The sequence below is a fragment of the Labrus mixtus genome, chromosome 3, assembly GCF_963584025.1.
Source record: "Labrus mixtus chromosome 3, fLabMix1.1, whole genome shotgun sequence".
Classification (NCBI taxonomy): domain Eukaryota; kingdom Metazoa; phylum Chordata; class Actinopteri; order Labriformes; family Labridae; genus Labrus; species Labrus mixtus.
This window is the reverse complement of record NC_083614.1, coordinates 22,496,863-22,514,336: the sequence shown is the minus strand read 5'-3', so window position 1 is coordinate 22,514,336 and position 17,474 is coordinate 22,496,863. Positions and strand designations below refer to the sequence as shown.

The 17,474-nt window shown below is 40.9% G+C and overlaps 1 protein-coding gene across 7 annotated transcripts; it reads left to right on the top strand.

Moving 5' to 3' along the window:
- Window positions 1–691: 691 nt before the first annotated feature.
- On the top strand, window positions 692–16,502 carry si:zfos-943e10.1 (GRAM domain-containing protein 2B). 7 transcript variants are annotated; one of them, XM_061033825.1, is made up of 13 exons: window positions 692–887; window positions 9,669–9,845; window positions 10,739–10,802; window positions 10,947–11,019; window positions 11,118–11,221; window positions 11,346–11,444; window positions 11,605–11,676; window positions 12,095–12,163; window positions 12,252–12,348; window positions 12,659–12,748; window positions 13,093–13,192; window positions 13,572–13,679; window positions 14,267–16,502. In XM_061033825.1, exons 1-13 carry the CDS (start codon window positions 796–798, stop codon window positions 14,283–14,285), a joined length of 1,164 nt encoding a protein of 387 aa, XP_060889808.1. In that variant the 5' UTR covers window positions 692–795; the 3' UTR covers window positions 14,286–16,502. The 7 variants fall into 7 exon arrangements, with proteins under 7 accessions (XP_060889808.1, XP_060889811.1, XP_060889813.1 ...); XM_061033828.1 differs by lacking the exon at window positions 692–887 and adding an exon at window positions 6,050–6,204; XM_061033830.1 differs by lacking the exon at window positions 692–887 and adding an exon at window positions 6,074–6,204 and having other exon boundaries at window positions 9,672–9,845.
- Window positions 16,503–17,474: the final 972 nt, after the last annotated feature.

Sequence of the window (17,474 nt, the reverse complement as noted above, 5' to 3'; positions counted from 1 at the left end):
ATTCCTGGCTCATTGAGATTCGTGACATTACAGTGATTTCACTTTTTAATGTGATGGCTGGTGTCAGTTATTGTAGTATGGCAAACCTAAATGCCTGTTCTGCAACATGCTCTTATTTATAGTCACATATAGTGGTAACAAAATATATGTTAGGCTATGAACCTATCCAAGAAAGAAGCACTACACTTTCTTATATAATGTTAAAGTCTTGTCATTTTTTTTTGATGCAAAGGTACAAAATTGAGGCTATAATAAATCCAGTTTTTTTTTTCTTGTTGAGGATGTAAAGCGGTATGTAAACAGTATTGCTTCAGCCCCACCCTGGTGTAGGCTACCTCTACAATTATTTTCTCTCTGAGATTAAGAAAAGTGTCATGTGGCATGTGTTGCTGTTTGTGAACCACAATGTATGTTCCCCATGCCATTCCCACGTGAAACGCTAATTCCAGACGTAAAATATTGATTAAAAAGGACTACACCAGCACAATAATAACACAGGGCCTTCTCTTTAAAGGTCTGAAGAGTGGGACGGCCCGACTTCCATATAAGGTAAGGGGCGTTCACCTCAAACCAACTACCCCGCTCTGATTGGAGAATCGGTCTGACATGACCCTTTTTACCAAGTCGTCACCGAAGCTGATTGGTCGGTGGACTTGGTCCGATTTAGGCTCATTATCTTAATCAGCCGTAGATGAAGTGAGAGAAAGAGAAAAGAGCAGAAGCCGAACAAGAACGGTGGAGTTTGGCGTGGAGCGTCGTTTCTACACGAACCGACGACCACCGGCGGAGGGAAGAATGCTTGAAAACAAGAGGGAGCGATTGAAAACCTTCCTGAGGAAGATCGACGAGAAGGCCATAGTCAGAATCAAGCATTTCATGAAAGAGAGGTGAGTAAAATGTGGCTAGCTGAACCGCTATCTGCCGGCGAGCTCCATCAACAGGATGGATGCTAACGATTAAGCATGCACATTGCACACACACACACACACACACACACACACACATCCCTCTCTCACAATATGTGATTGTTGTAGCCTATGTTATTTTATTATTTAACACAGCACCGTGTGAAATGTTTGGGTAATTGTTTTTAAATGAAACGTGTTCGAGGTAAGAATGCGTTTTACTGTCAGGAGGGGTAGATGATGCTAGCAGGCTAAACATCCGCCTGATCTGAGGATGTTCGCATTTAATGTAATTAAAGGGCAGTCACGGAATAGAAACAGTCGTTTTATTCGTCTTTGTTAAATAAAGGATGGTGATTTGAGGCGTTTGTGATGTATCTACACTGTGAAGCATAACCCTGGTTGTTGGCTTTACTATCGTCTGTCATTGATTGAACTGGTGATGACCTAAAACAAACACCTGACACCGGTGACATAGTGTGTTTTATGCCAGATTTTGGATAACCCTGGGAGAGAATCGCTTTGCATCAGTAAATGTGATTACTCTCTTCTGTCAGATTCATTGCAATTAGTCTTGAACACTTAATCAAGGAATAGTTTAATTTGGCTACTACAACTGTTGAGTTTGATGTTTGGCTTTTAAAAAGATAATAATTTTACTAATACAATGCTGGGAGTTGCATTGTAAACTTTGATGTTGCCTTTTTTTCCCCACTAACCCAATTGTTGACCCACATAATCTGTGTGTGTTGTTTACGTCCAGTAGCTGCATGATCTTAAGAGCTCTTACATGTGTTAAGAGTGACATACAAAAGGGAAGCCAGTCCAGATCACTTCTTAATCTCGCCTGCGCCTCCTTCCTAGAAATCATGACTTCATCCACTTGCCTAAGTGGGCTGGAGTGGCGTGCGTCCCTTTTATTTTCCCTTCATGATCATGACTGATCTGGCCTTTTTTTAAGATCCAGAGGAGAGCACCCCAGCCAGATTTAAGCGCATTTATACACATGCACACATATATTATGTTGTCCCTTACCCTTTGGCAAGCACTCAAACTTGTCACACATGGGACGAGCCACTGTATGTTTTCTCAGAAAATCCTATTTTTAGCTCCCATGAGGCGACCACAGGTGGTATATGGTGTTATATAAATGCTCCCCGGTTCTCAGTGTTAGTACTCCTCGTCCTCTGAGCTTGGCTGTTCACTTACCTCCCCATAGATAGCCATTTGCAGGCGCCCCAGCCTATCAGACTGGGCCTCCTGGTTATCAGCATAGCTATGATGTGTCTGTAACATGGTATGTGGGGGGATTATCTGTTTCCACAACAAACCTATAGATGCATAAACACTGTAAAACAGAGTTGTGGCAGTGTGAAGTCTGCATTTGTAGTCATTTTAACCTTTCAATTGAGCTTATTAATATTCTTAAAATCTATGTATGAAGGTGAAAAAGAGAAGGGTAGTTAAGTACTTGAAATTAACCAATCGAATAACATTTCAATACTGAACCCTTCAGGTTTTGCAATGCACACAGCAGCAATATTTGAATAGCCTTGTTTCACTAAAGAAGAACCTGATCGCTCTGCACATCTTGTTGAGATGGAGGATCCTGGAATAGGCTGGGTGGGGCAGCTTTGCAAGAGTTGTGCCGGCTCCAGGAAGATGTTCCCCCAGACAGAGCCTCTGTGCCGCTGTGGGCAGGGAGACAGTGTGGGTCTAAATTATGAGACGTGCTGCAGATGCAGAGGGAAAGCCCAAGTTAGAGGACGAAAACCACATCTGCAAGTCTGTTTATCGCTAAATGAAGGGTTTGGTACTCTACAGCTGGTCAGGGTTGAAGTAATGTGTTGCCTCTGTCGAGGTAGTGCTAATGACCACTTCTCTGCCCTTGTCACAGAGCCAAGAAAAAAAACGGGCTATATTCTTCTCAGCTGTTTCACCTTTTGGTTCTCACAGTAGCCGGATGAATTCCACCCCAAAGTAGTTGCCTTAGGGCAGTCTATTTCAGACACATGAGGCGTTATCCAGGCGTATCTTAAAATGCATAATGTCAATGCTTAATGACAGGATCACATTTGGTTTGTTACCTTGTAGCCAATGTGTGCTTTCTGTGGTTGTAAACAAATGTTTAAGTAAGCTATTTTAACCGTTTCGCAATGTCAAGATGAACTTAGTAAATCCAGGTAAGCTGCTTGTTGAAGGCTGGACTAGCTATCTCTATTTAGAAAAAGTTTGAGACTCAGGAGAATCTGCCTCTGGACTGCACCGCATTTTAACACGGCCTTCGATGCATCTTTTTGTTCTGTGCTCTCCTAGCATAGTAAGACTTTGGCTACATGTGAAAACAACCTTTCATGATGGACCTTACTGCTCTGTTATATTTTAAAGTAACCCTACTAGGATTCCGAGTCTCCATGTGTGAATGCGCAGTTCATTTTGTTCTTGACATGTGCACATGCTGCCCTTGTGAGGAGCTGAGATCAACAAAGTTTTACTGGAGATTAAATGCAAGCCTACCTGAATACTTTCGAGTGGCCTACTTTTCCTTATAACAGATTTAAAGTCAGGTGGGATTTTTCAGCCTCCACCTATCCACACAACACCATGCCACCACCACCCCTCCCTGCCGCTCACATGCCCAGTCACTGTAAGTACTGAGTCGCCTTGGAGAAAGACCCTCTGTGTGCGAGCACAGGGGAAGTGGGGGGGAGAGATGCTGAGTGCACAAGGCCACATGATTCCCAACTCAAACACACACTCACACATGCGCACAAACTCTTATTCTGTAACACGTTTACACAGACACACTCTGTTCCAGTTGGCTAACTGACTTGAGGCCTGGCAGGGTGCCACAGACTGCATGTTACTTTGCCATGACCACTGGCTCGCTTCTCTGCCCTTCCCGACTGCTCTGTTGAAGAACACACTCGTATGCACTGACATGCAATCTCTTGCAGTCAATCCAAGAATAATGAATTTGGTTGTCTTTAATTTGCACATTTCGGCCACTAGTTGTTAGTTTCCGGGTTTTGACTCGGACATAGTTGCCATAAAATAACCCTGCTGAAGAGTTGTGGCACACTGTGCTAAAATTAGATTAACACAGATTAGGCATCCTAGATGCTATGGTGTTTAAATCAGTGGTCTGGTTTGGTTTCAACAAAAACCTTTAACATCTCCCCTTTGGCTCAATGAAGCACAGCTGCAACAATCTGCAGTTTTTTGCTTTTCAGAAGAAACAGTTTTTGATTGGTTGACAGCGAATCAGCTGTTCACATGACAAAAAATATCCTCAGCTTTCCAGGAGAGGGTGCTCTCATGCTAACCAGTTCAGCAAATTCTCAGCTGATCCCATTCAGATTATATGAACGTTAAACTTTAGTTCAGACTCACATGTTATCCTCATGAGGCTTGTGTCCTTGCAGCAGTAATGTCGGCTGTGGGAAAGCTCTGACATAAACATCCTATACAGAAGCAGTTTTGTCTTAAGGGCACATGCAGTGAAGACCAGCTGACGTAATGCTGACGCGTGCAGCAGGACTTCTGGGAGCATCGGGTCCGTCTCATATGAAAGATTCCTCACTGCATACCCTGAGGAGTTCTTCAGCTGGCTGGAATGTCTTGTGCTGATTGGATTCATAATTTCAAACATTATAGATCATATTACTGTCCTCATCGGCATAAAGGGGCATGTACTGCCTTGTGTTATGTCATAAAAGGGGCCTGTGTATGACTTGTACGTACATTTTTAATATGGGGAAAATCAGTTTCTCCCAACTGTCAGGATAATAAACCACAACAACAATTCAGTATACAAAAGGAAATGACAAATTAGAATTATTCCATTAAACTGTCAGCAAAAATATATACATGTTAATATTGGAGCGTTTAAAGGGATACTTCACCCGTTGAAACATGAATCTGTATTGACATTGGGTCATATATGTAGTAGAAATTAATTTTGAAGTTGGTGCCTTCTTGCCTGAGAAAAGGCAGAAAGTGTCTTTTTGGCTTGTGGATGAAAGACACCAAATCCCAGAATGCACAGCACCGCAGGCCACTCTTCCAGTGGCGCAACAGCTTCCAGTGACGCAAAAAGGAATTTTCTGACCGAAACAAACTAACAAAAAAAGGGTCACCCCCCTTTATCTGTTTAAATCACTTTTTGGTAAATCTCTTTCTGTCTAGTTGTCAGTGTTATGTAGCTCTTCTAGTAGTATCTCTAATGAGATTAAGGAAGTAATCTTGTGCAATCAGGGTAACACAGTTAACAGATATAACAGTGGCCCGTTTGCCTCTTGAACCTTTGACATAAAGGGATATCCTTGTAACATTTCAGTCCAACATATAAAGTCTAGTGTTGGTAGACTGTGACAACGGGGTTTATTTGTAAGAAATCAGGAGGTTCATTGCGCCATAATCTATTTCAATGAGGGTTCATTCCATCGATCGGTTTTACATTTACAGTGAAAACGTGGCAGGAGGTGAGGACTGATAAGTTGTGGCTAAATTAGGACTGATGTCATGAGTGCAGTTTGACTTTATCAGTGTGAGTTTCCTGAACGGTGAAGTCATACGTATAGAAATAAGAGATGAATGTCAGCCCCCAGCAAAGGTTTGTGAATGAAACAAGTGCTACATTAAGTGCACATTACTTTATTCTATTGACTGTTTTGATTGTCAGTCTGTACTTAGAGCTGTACTCCAATTTCCCTCCATTCAAACACAAATGCTCTCATGTTTATTAGCTCCATTACCATCATCCACAAAGAGCATGAGCTGTGCATTGTCATGCACTGGCGGCTTTCAAAGCCTTCTCCTTTTTGTTATGGAGAACAGGCTGTGGAAAGTTGTTGTTTGACCATCTAAAGTGAGAACAACCTGTACATCTCACCCCCACCCTTTCCACAATCCACCCCCCTACTGTTATTACTGTTTCCACGACAACTCATGCTAAGCCTCAAAAGGACAAAGCTTGTGAGGGCTTAAACCCCAACCAACCCCCTTTTTTTTTGTTCTGTTCTTTCACCCTCGTTTTTCTGTTCTCATTCCCGTGGCGTGACTGGCTTGGTGTTGATCTCGTCAGTGCTTTAAACATTGAACCCAGACAGAACTTTACACTCTTTCAGTTCGCTGTCGGGGCTTGAGGTCTGAGTGCAAAAGGTACAGCTGTTGTGCTCCGTCATTTGCCTGCTTTATCCAGCAGTGGCTGCAGGCTTTTAGAGATTGTGGACATCTTTGCCATGGAGACAGGGTCAATTCTTGTGGCCGATTCTCGTTGCTCCGAGGATCTGGGAAGGTAAGACTAGCAAACTAATTCAGTCACAGATATTAGGCAGCATTTATAACATTCCCTCGGATAGGGCAGGCTGACTTGAACAACATTGATTGTTAACTTTATAGGCCGGCTGTTTTTCCCCACTGATGCATGGAAGAAATATTGAATTTGTTGCACTTTTTTGTCATACTTTTATCATGATGTGATCGGTCTCATTTCTGTCCTAACAGATATGTTATTTCTGCTGTGTTCAACAGCCCGTTTCTATGAAAAAGTTAAGCAAATTTCTTGTCTCAACAGGATCTCTGTAAACTAAAACAAACATGCTAGTGGTCATGGATGCTCGCTTATTACCATCAAGACAGTGTGATGAAGTGATTTTTCTGGTCTTATAATGTAGTACTGGAGCAAATGCAGATAAAAGGAATTGATCAAACTGCTTAGTATAAATCTATAATCTCTATCACACAGAACATGCTATCATGTGAGCTTGTTGTTCACTAGTTTTTCCCCCCTCACTGACACAAATTGTTCTCTGCTGTGTATCCAGATAATAAATGCCCCATAGCCTCGTGCACGTCTTTCATCATCGGCTGCTTTAGAGACTTTGATAAGCCTATGCTTGGTTTAATACGTCGGGCGTGCTAGGCTCCACATTGATTTTTGTCAGGTGGTGTACAACTTCCAACAAGGAAGTAGGTTATGGGTCAAGGCCTCAGTCTGGTTATTTCAAACCCTGTTTTCAGGTAGGCCAACTCCTGCTTTGTAAATACCAAGTGGTCAATAAAAAAAACACTTAAATGTGGCACAGGGTTCATTTAATTGGTACGTTTTTTTCCACTTTGTTGATTTCTGCTTCCCTTTACACTGGTTATTGTCACAGCCATTAAACCTGAATGGCTTTGGCCTTGAACCTTTTATATGCCATCAGGTTGACTCATTTTCCTCCACGTGGATCTTGCACGTTTTTTTTTTTGTTCAACCTGCTGTCATATTTCAAACAATACAATTAGAATAATCATAATAAAACATTACCCTGCAATTATAAAGACTAGCAGCAAGCTGAAAAACCACACCCAGTAGAAATTAGTGCAGGACTGTTTGTGGATAAGTTCTGTTGTGATAAGGAGACCAAATAATTCTTCTAAACTTCCAGCTTCTGTGGGAAAATGTCCACCTCTAAGCAGAGATTTGGGGTTTCCTTGAAATAAAGCACACGTTACTGAAACAGCTGAGAGAAGCTGCTGGTTTCCTGAGTGGAAGGGAAGAGGCGTCGACATGACCTTGTTAATGGTTACGGTTAGTTCTGAGTCAAGAGAGGAAGTTGTTGAGAAATCCAAACAGACGATGGCCATTGAATAATTCTTGAATTGCCCTGACACTGTTAACCCCATGAGGACTGGAAATGGGTCAGTCCAGCCAAAAACAAACACCTGGTCAATAGTTCAGGGACATTTCTCAAAATGATTCACGTTTCCTTTTCTCTATACTACAAGCCTAGAATTCTACCTGCCTGAAGATTACTGGTTGATTTGTTTTTTTTCTAAATCACTGATTAGGCATTGTTCTGGTTGATCTGCCAGTTTAATCTGACACAGCCTATTTACAATTTAATCTCCATTTTCTTCATCAAAATACTGGGCCAAAATATTATACATTTATGAATTAAGACTAGGAGTTCTAGTGCCACCAAGCGATGGTGATGCCATTTAACTGTTAAGTTGACTAAACATGCCCATCCCTAAACTAAACGTGTAACTGAACATTCAAAAACAGGCTGACTGAATGGACATGGACAAATGACTGAAAATAGTCAAGAAGATTACTAAGTGAAGGGTGAAAATGAAACACCTCTTCAATAGAATTTTAAAGTTGTTTTTTATTTGCGGAAGTATGGCGGATTGTCTTTTATTGTCAATTAAGACTGATTGCAGTAAAGGAATCTTGCATTTAATGTTCCTATTCTCGTCCATGACCTTTACACCAATTACTCAGGAGACAGATGGAATTATAAAAATGAAATATTGCTTCACCAAGATGCAAATGACTTTTAGGTTTGGTACTTTAGCAGTGCATCAACATAAAGTAATTTATCTCTTGCCAAGTTGATGTCATCATCCTCAAATGTCTGAATATACTCTACATACTGTGTAAGGATTTCTGCTTTTAAGTTTGTGTTATTGTTCTTCTGTCTCCTTGGTACAATTCAGTGCCTGAGGGAAGAGGCAGATAATGGACCACTCCTAGATCAGGCCGGTCTAAGCGCCTCACAACTATTTCACACATTCACTTGCGCACAGAGCTGGGCTGAAGAGTCTCAGATCCTGCTTCGCTTCATGAGAACAAATCCCAACAGGACGGGATTTGATGTATGGGATAAAGTATGTGAGTGGAAGATTTTTATGGGAAGGGCCTTGTTTTCTCAAACATGTCAGTGCCCGTGTTGTGCTTGGTTGACTCTGTGTGTATCAGAGGGAGGTTGTTTCATGCTTGTTTGGCTTTTGGGGGAGTGGTTAAGTTTGACGTCACTCACTACGGAGTGTCACACCATTCTCAACACAAACTTACTTCCTCTTCACTAGCAACACAAGCAAGAGCTGTTTTTTTTTTTTTGGCAGGATGTGGTGAAGGACCCTGACTTAAAGGACTACTTGTTTGGACCACAACTCCATACCATTTAGAGGACATTGTATTATTTAAGTTCCTTTATACTTATCAGCTTTGATGGCATAGAGCCAATAAGTAAGCCTTTTGGATAGCACTTTGTTAAGAGGGTTTTTTTCCACAGAAGACAAAGGAAATGCCTACTGTTAGTAGGTATATGAGTTTTCGTTCATCTAAGCGTTTTAAAATAACCAGGTAAGATTATCCTCCTGTCGTCTGTCGTTTTTAGTGTCTTTCTTTTTTTCTTACGTGATAGCGAGGCTACTCTTAAACAGCTTGTCTTGTTGTGACACAAACCTTCACCTGTCAACGACACCAAGTCAGGTACAGGTTATTTCGAATTTGCGGTTGTTGTTTCTTGTTTTATGGGCATGCAACGAGAACATCAGTTGTCGTAAAATCATGCAACCTTCCTTGTTGTTGTAGTTTACTGGATATTGACATTTGCAAAGGGTTGTACGTTTTAAGAGCATTTGCATATGTGGACCAGCTTGTAAAGCCATTAGTGTTTTTTTATGTACAGCCGTGGCGCTGACGGAAAACTGGAAAAGGGTAACCTTTCCCGACACACCAAAAAGATAAGCTCATTGTTTGCAGAATGTTAGTGTGGCCATTATCACAGGACTTTAAATTTGAGGAGAGTTTGACTGATTGTTGCCTGGTCATGCAAATGCAAGTAATCGTGCGGTGATGCACAAGGATCCTGCTCTTACTCTGACATGACACATTTCACATTGCCATTGTGAGTGTGCACATGGAAATGACTTTAAAACTGTGTTTTGCATGTAGATAAATCTTTTTTTCTCTCCTTTCATTTTCAGCAGCTACCCAGTAGAGAGCAGCGGTGGCGGGCTGCAAGTCAAAGTGAAGAAAAGCAGGAGCAGCTTAAGCAATGGAAGCATCAAGAAGGTGGAGTCGAGGAAAGCCTTGAGCTTGGAGGCGGCCCAGCTGGAGCTCCAGCAGCAGCACAAAACCCTCACAAGACAAGATGCAGTCAGGTAAGACTGATGGAGGAGAGCGTAGGAGTTAAATATGTAAGCAGAGCCATGTTCTTAACTCATGTGTATTTCCATCAACTGTGTTCCCTTTTAACTTAAACTCCATGACCCTGAAATTCGTTCTAACGTGGGTACGATATGATTTCACACTAGAATCGGTAAAATCAAACACTGGTTCTTGTGGAGGCTCACAGCTTTTCATGAACATGCATCACGAGGCCGAGCCTAACTCTGAGCGGCTGGTGAGTCGTGACACACACATGACTGCACGGCCGTTGCAGACCCACGGTGTTTTCACATGATTCAGATGTGTGTGGTAGAAATGTGATATTTGTTGGTGTGAGAAGCAAACTTCATCTCAGCTGGTGCCTACGTGACCCTCTGGTTACCGAGCAACTCTGAACATATATCATTTTACATAGCAGCTTCAAATTCAGTCCGTTTATTTGCTTATTTTAAACAACTTTTTATATTGTATGAACTTACTATATGAAACCTGCTGTCAGTCTCAGACAAAAACCTCATTAAAATGCAAATGTGGAATCTATAGGATCGTCCAGTATTCATCCTGCCCTACCCTGAGGTAGAGGCAAACGCTTGTGTAAACAAACCTAGTGGCTTAATGTGTGATCTGCATATGGTTGAGTACTTCAACACAGCCAACTGCACTAATGTATTAAGACAGAGAAATTAGGAAAATGAATCACTGAAGGTTCTTCGACATCACCTTAGTCTCTTCTCATGTCAACTATTAAATATCATTTCTGTACGATTTCAGTTTGTAGACGACTTATCGGGTGCAGAGAGTTTTCATATGTGACCCTTTTAAAACGCTTTATGTAACCGCCCCCGCCTTCCTTTTAAACTGACGTCTTTGCTCTTTGTCTCTGCAGGTCTCAGACATTTGATGTTGACAGCAAAGGCTTTGAGAGGACGGAGGGCACGGGCACGCGAAGTGTAAGTTCACACAACATTGTTTTTACACGTCAGGTGAAATATGTAGAGCTTTGTAATGCTTCAGTGCAACATCATGTCCAATTGTATGATCATATTTTTGAGTTTCCTAAACATTTTTTTTTTTAAATCTCTTTAATCTTTTAGAGTTTCATGAAGCACAACAAAACATTCCACAAGTTGTTTCCACACATTCCCAAGAATGAAGACTTGATACATGGTAGGTCCGCTAAAACAAACAGAGAGAGAACATATTACTCTGTTTCAGTTTTATGTGCTTCATTCATTCATTGTTTTTCTTTTCTCCTTTTTCTTTAGCTTACATCTGCGCCCTGCAGAAAGAAGTGCCCTACCACGGTCGGCTGTACATCACAGACACCCATGCCTGTTTCTACTCATCAGTTCTACTCAAAGACACTAAGGTACCCCTTCTCCTCCCTTTCCTTTGTTTTGACTTATCAAACAAAATGTGATATTGACCTCAAATCTGTGATATTCAAAAATGGTTCTCTAACCTTTTCTGTTTTTGACTGTTTGCTCTTACAGCTAGTTATTCCAGTTTCCCGCATCCATATAGTAAAGAAGCAGAACACAGCTCTGCTTGTACCCAACGCCTTGTCCATCCGTACCTTTGAAGGAGACAAGGTCAGTTTCTCACCTCAAATCTTAAATACAAACCTGACAAGGCTATAACATTTGTTTAATAACTAGAATCATTAAGTGAATGAATTGCTGAGCTTATTTTATTGTTTTAAGTTCACAGTGTTCTCATGGCTAAAATCTCCTGCTTTTTCTTTCTCTGTAGGTCGTCTTTGTGTCTCTGCGGAACAGAGAATCATGTTATCAGCTGCTGCGTTCAGTTTGTCCACAGATAGAGGTGAGTAGCTCAAAATATATGGTACTTTTACCTAAATCTTGAATAAGCATTGAATGACATTAGAAAGACTTAGTGCAGGTAATAAACCTGTTCCTTTAATGACACTATTGTTGCAAAACATGCCGCAAAAAAAACATTTAGCTGCATGTCGTTAACTGTGTCTTGAAAGTTTTGCAACAATGTAAATTCACTCATTGCAGAAACCTTTTTTGGGGTTTTATAATATTACAGAAACATGCAGCAACCCTGCCATCGTCACCTTGTTGCACATGTTAACATTTGATGTAGCAATTTTTTGATTAACTGCACTGATATGAGAACGTTGGCTTTCAAATCTATTTCAGATCTTACTTTAAGACTATTAGCGTTGATGTTAAAACCTCTTCTCATGACTCATCAACATGTCTTTCTTCTGCAGGAGGGAAGCACAAATAGTAGCCCTATCATCTCCTCGGCTGAAAACAGCTTTGATAAAAGCAAACTTGTGGTAAGAAACACTTTGTCAGCATTACTCTATTTAAAATGTCTTTGAGTTACTGTCACAGGGCTGAAACATGATTCTCTTATTTTGACAGAACTCCAGCCAGTCCAGTCTGGATGACAGCTTCGACCAGTTTGATGGTTCTGAGTCCCGATCCTTACAGGAGCAGCCTCTGCACAGACCTCACAGAGGTGAGCGCTAAACACCATTTGAATTATTTTACATAACACATGTTGCACCTGCACTTACAGGCATCATGGAAACAGTGTTTCACAGTAAGCACAGTGCAAAAAGGAAGCTGCAAGAATGTTTTTTTGTGAGTAGAAAATAATGCTAATCCTTCTCTGATGACAGCCAGTGTGAGACTGTTTTTTTTAGGTGCTCTTATCTTTTGTCCTCTTTTCTGGTCTAGCCAGGCGACACACACACATTAGTCAAAAGTCTAATGGAAGGCTTCCACTGACAGTTTTTTTTTTTTACCCACTCTTCTTCGCTCTTCAGATGCAGTGCCTAATGGGAACGGCTCGGCTTTCAGGGGTCTACACGTGCAGCCGAGTGAAAGCTCGTCCTCAGAGGAGCTCTCAGTTTCAGGTAAGAAGAAACATTACTTACCAGGAAAGCCCTGGAAAACTTGGACTGGGATGTGTGCCGGTTTATGAATCATTTTATGTGATTGATCCTGAAAAGACAGATGCTGGCTAACAAAAACAAACATGCAGCATTTAATTATGACCTATTTTTTTTTATCATGATTTTGAACCCAGTTTTTGTGTGCATAACTTTATTGAGCTTTTACTCTGTGCTACCATCTACATGATATGTTACCTGTAAATACTTATGCAATCATTTCATGCAAAGTAAAATTAATCAAAAGCCGCCTACGTCAGCCTGTAGGTATTCATGCTGTGCTTCGACGTGTCTTTTTCCATGTTCAGGTGGCTCGTGGGTTTGGAATGTGACAGAAAAGGCCAAGTCCCTGCTGGTTCAGAGAGAGGCCAGAACCCTCAACACTCTACTCTTCATTTACTTGATTTTGTAAGTAGCACTTGATTCTTCTGTAACATACTGAATCATTGTTTGTTTGTCTTATTAATCCAGTAACTCATCTACCATTGTGTATCTGAATCGCTTTCTCACTGTTAATGTCACACCATGTGTGACCCTGCTGGTTGAACTTTGTGATCTTGCAGGATCTCATTACATAATAAAACACTTGCCAACTTTGTATGTGGTTTTGTTTTAAGAGTTTATTTTGGCAGTCCATGTTGCTGTTATGCAAGTGTTATATGCAGTGCCTTAAGTTCCTGCTGAACGTAGAGTGAAAATACATAAATTAATCAAGAAAAAAGCTGTTAAACTTAGGTGGAAAAAACGGCATCAAATGTGACCTATCATGTCTCTCTGTGTGCTTCAGGGTTGTGCTGCTGCTGCTGTCTTCCGGCTACATTGGTTTACGAATCGTGGCTCTGGAGGAACAGCTGACGTCCCTGGGGGCTTTACCTGAGTTCACCTTACAGAGCAGGTAAGCAGTCTTTCTCTTCAGCTTTTTTTTTTTTTTTTTTTTCCAATGCTGTCTTTGTCCAAGGACACACATTCATAAAAAAAAAAACCTCATGAATTGTTTACCAAAGAGTCTTAAAAATTGCTATTAGCATTAATCCTGTACAGCAGATCTGCATCACAGCTATGTTGTGCCAAAGGAGATTTCAGTAAAGTCAGCCTTATTTTCATCCAGACAATCTTTAAATATTCACAATACTGTCCCTCTGTGGCTACCGTTGTTCACATAGTAAGAGAGAGAAGGTTAAAGGAGGAGGGCTTTCTCTAATAATCTGTATTCCACATGTAAAAGCAATCCTTAGTTTCTTCATGTGCACAGAAAATACTTGCTGTTTTGTTAATGTTTATGTTTGGAGACTAAAATATCCTACAATTAGTGCTTCTTCTGTTACATAGTTCTATTCTTGAATCAGGAAACTGTAGATTAATTCCTGTTAAAGGCGAAGCCTCGCTGCACTGTAACTAAATATTTGAGTATTTTTAGGCGTGTATTTAATTGGCTTTTGAAATACCGCTCTCAACTGGTCCCTCCTTGTGTTCTTTTCCTAGGTACCGCCAAGACACATAACCCTCAGCGATGGAAGGAGAGATCGGTCGACTCATGACAGGAGGATTATCATTGGCCTCATTCAGCAGAACACAGCGGGAGAAATTTCACCTTTTCAGACTGTGCTCCCACCATGGCTGGTGCTGTTGGCTAGAGGAGGAAAAAAAAGACAGCCAACATGTGCAATTTTTAAGAGACACTTTGTTAACTTGAAGGGCTATGCTTCCTCCTAGTGCAGTAGACAAATGGACATGCCACGACTTAGTCCAACAGAGCCAAGCAAAAAAATGCATCCACACTCTGCCTGGCTGCAGCGTGTCGGAACCTTCAAACCAAAGCCACTCTTGCTTAGCAAAAGTGCCAGACTAGCCGAGTTTGACGGACACCTACCTGACAGAAACTGTTCAACATCTGTGAATTTATGTTATTCATTGTCCTTCTTATACACACCCCTCATCCTTGAGCATGCAGTCAGAACAGGGCTATACCGATCAGCATTAGACCGCTGTAGTTCTTATTATTGCACCTCAACAGCAGAGGGGTAGTGCTATGCATAGCCAAAGATGCACACGGTGCACATCTTTTGCATGAGTGCACTAAGATGACTTTGTAGTGATTTTCTATCTCTGATTTACCCTTCCGTTTAACAGCGGTTTATACAGAGTTGTCTATCCTCTATCTCGGTATCTGTCGGGGTGTTTCTCTTTGAATGGTTCCCTAATCAGCTGTGGGTTGAAATGATGATCACTGAAATCTCAAAATCAGATCAGCCAAAGCAGGCTCGTCTTTCTCCTGATGGTCTTTCCCTGTCTCTCCTTCTCCAACCAGCAATGATTGCAGTATTACTTTCCTCGCCTTTGACATGATTTAAATCCTTTTAATGATCAATGCTCCGAGGTTTTTTTTCTTTTTCAATGCAGTCTCGGCTGGTTGATTGCATCATCAATGCACAAATATTTAGTACAACAGGACAAGATGTGGTTGCCTTGGAGGCATCGATAAGTGTTTGTGTATGGCAAGGTTGAATTTAAAGTATGTTGATGTTCTGTCCTGCAGGAAAAAAAAAACTACAAACCTCTGTCCATGACAGGCCTCAAACGGCATTTCTAGAATTTTCAGGTTATTTAAAGTAGCATCAATAATGTATTTCTAATGTTCATGCATGTGTCTGCAATATCGACACCTGACTGATGCTTTATATGCGTTCTCACTCTAGTACACCTGAGTGGAGATTTGTAACCACGCTCGCTGTAAGGTCCCAAATTTTCAACAGTGAAGAAGTGGCGCCAAAAGGAAATTTCAATATGCAAATCAATTATTATGCATGGCAACAATTACTACTACTGTGTGCTGTTTTAAATGGAGCTTGATGTTTGTGCGGAAGGAAATTTTGTAGGAAGACAAAAATAGATGTGAATGAAAGAACAGCTCAAGCGAGCTAGCCGCACTTTAAAAAATGTGTTTGTGCCTGTCACAATCCATGACACGGTGTTTTGGGTTGAGAAGAAATGGCAAAGCTAGCGTTCTGTGGTATCTGATGGTGCTACAACCTTTTTTATTTTTTTAAGTAGTTTTCACTCAGGGGTGGTGGGCACTACCTGCCACATGGTTTTAGGTTGTCATCCTCTCCCTTTGACATTTCAAAGTCTTGTGTGTGTGATGGGGTTCACATTTTGTACACCTTGGCTTTAGTGATCTTCTCAAATGTCCCTTTGAGAAAGACCACTGCTATCATTGAGATTCATTCGACTTTAATGACTAATGTAACTGTATTCAGCTTGTTTCCCTCCTTTTGTGACCCTTTTTAACAGATATAACGATGCATATCAACACCACAGCACAAAGACTTAACAGCACCATTCTTGTGGAAACTCTCTTTCACAAGTTGTAGCGAGTAGGTTTACTTGTGTACATCGTGTTTCAGACGGTCATAGTCTCATGATTGGCTGTGCTCTATTTCAACATGCCACATACAGTACTGTCAGTTCTAATAATCCCCCACCAGGGGGCAGCACACACATCCACTGTCCTTGAATGGACTCAATGCAAGAATCTCAATGAAGAGGGCAGTATTTGTGTGGTTTTGCACTATTCAAAGTGTTGTTAATAATTTTGTACCAATTGTTAATGTCCTTAATTCTTCTATGGTCCTATATATTTATTTGCCTACTGTGTAATTCAAAGTAATCTCTGTGAGATGGCTTTGCTATTTAAAATAAATCAAATGTGAGTAAATCATATCGTGTGTATTTACTATGAACTACAAAAGTGTTGATTAAGTAACTGAATGGAAAATAAATGTGTTCACATGATGCCTATAAGTAGCTTTTAAAGAGCAGCAAAGGTGAAAATATACAAAACAAATCCATCTGCCCACTGAGGTAATGCATTTAAATTAGAAAAAGTAAAACTGCCCGTACAGATTATTATGTAGTGATGTATTTCCTGGACCTGCATTATTTGTACCAAGGTTCCAAGTGTTCCTCTACTTTTTTAATGGTAAACAGTCTAGTGCTTGTATAGCACTTTTCTTACTAATTTTACACTGCAGGTTACACCTACACATTCACACACTGATGGCAGAGGCTGCAATGTAAAGGGACCATCAGAAGTAATTAATCCCATCCATACACATTCAGACGCCACTAACGAAGCATTGGGGGCAATTTGGAGTTAAGTGTCTCGCCAAGGGGATCGAACCCCTGACCTTCTGGCTGAGAGACGACGGACTCTACCAACTGAGCCACAGCCTTTCATGAGCACCAGTGGTCAGAGGTATACCAGAAGCACTCCTGTTGTCTCTCTTTTTCTGATTATTTAGTGTTTTTTATGTCTTCATACATTCAGGTTTAATCGTCTTAATCTGGAATTTAAGACTCCTCGCTATCCTCTATTTATCTTTACCTGAATCTTCAGCACTGTCCAGGGGATACTTATATATATATATATATATAATAATTTAAACCCTTCTTTATGGTGTTTCCTGTTGGTGGGTAAAATAATCTGTAGTAACTCCAGGTGTCTTTGACTAAGCACCTACTGATATCACATAATCATATTTTCAACACTCTTTTGAAGCAGGCTTCATTCTCCTGCAGTGCCTCCGGGTTTGTTCCTCCTGTATGTGGTGTGAGACCGCCATCTAGTGGAGAATCCTACACACAAACTTTGCAATAGAAGATTTAAATTCTGTCCAATGACCTCTAACCG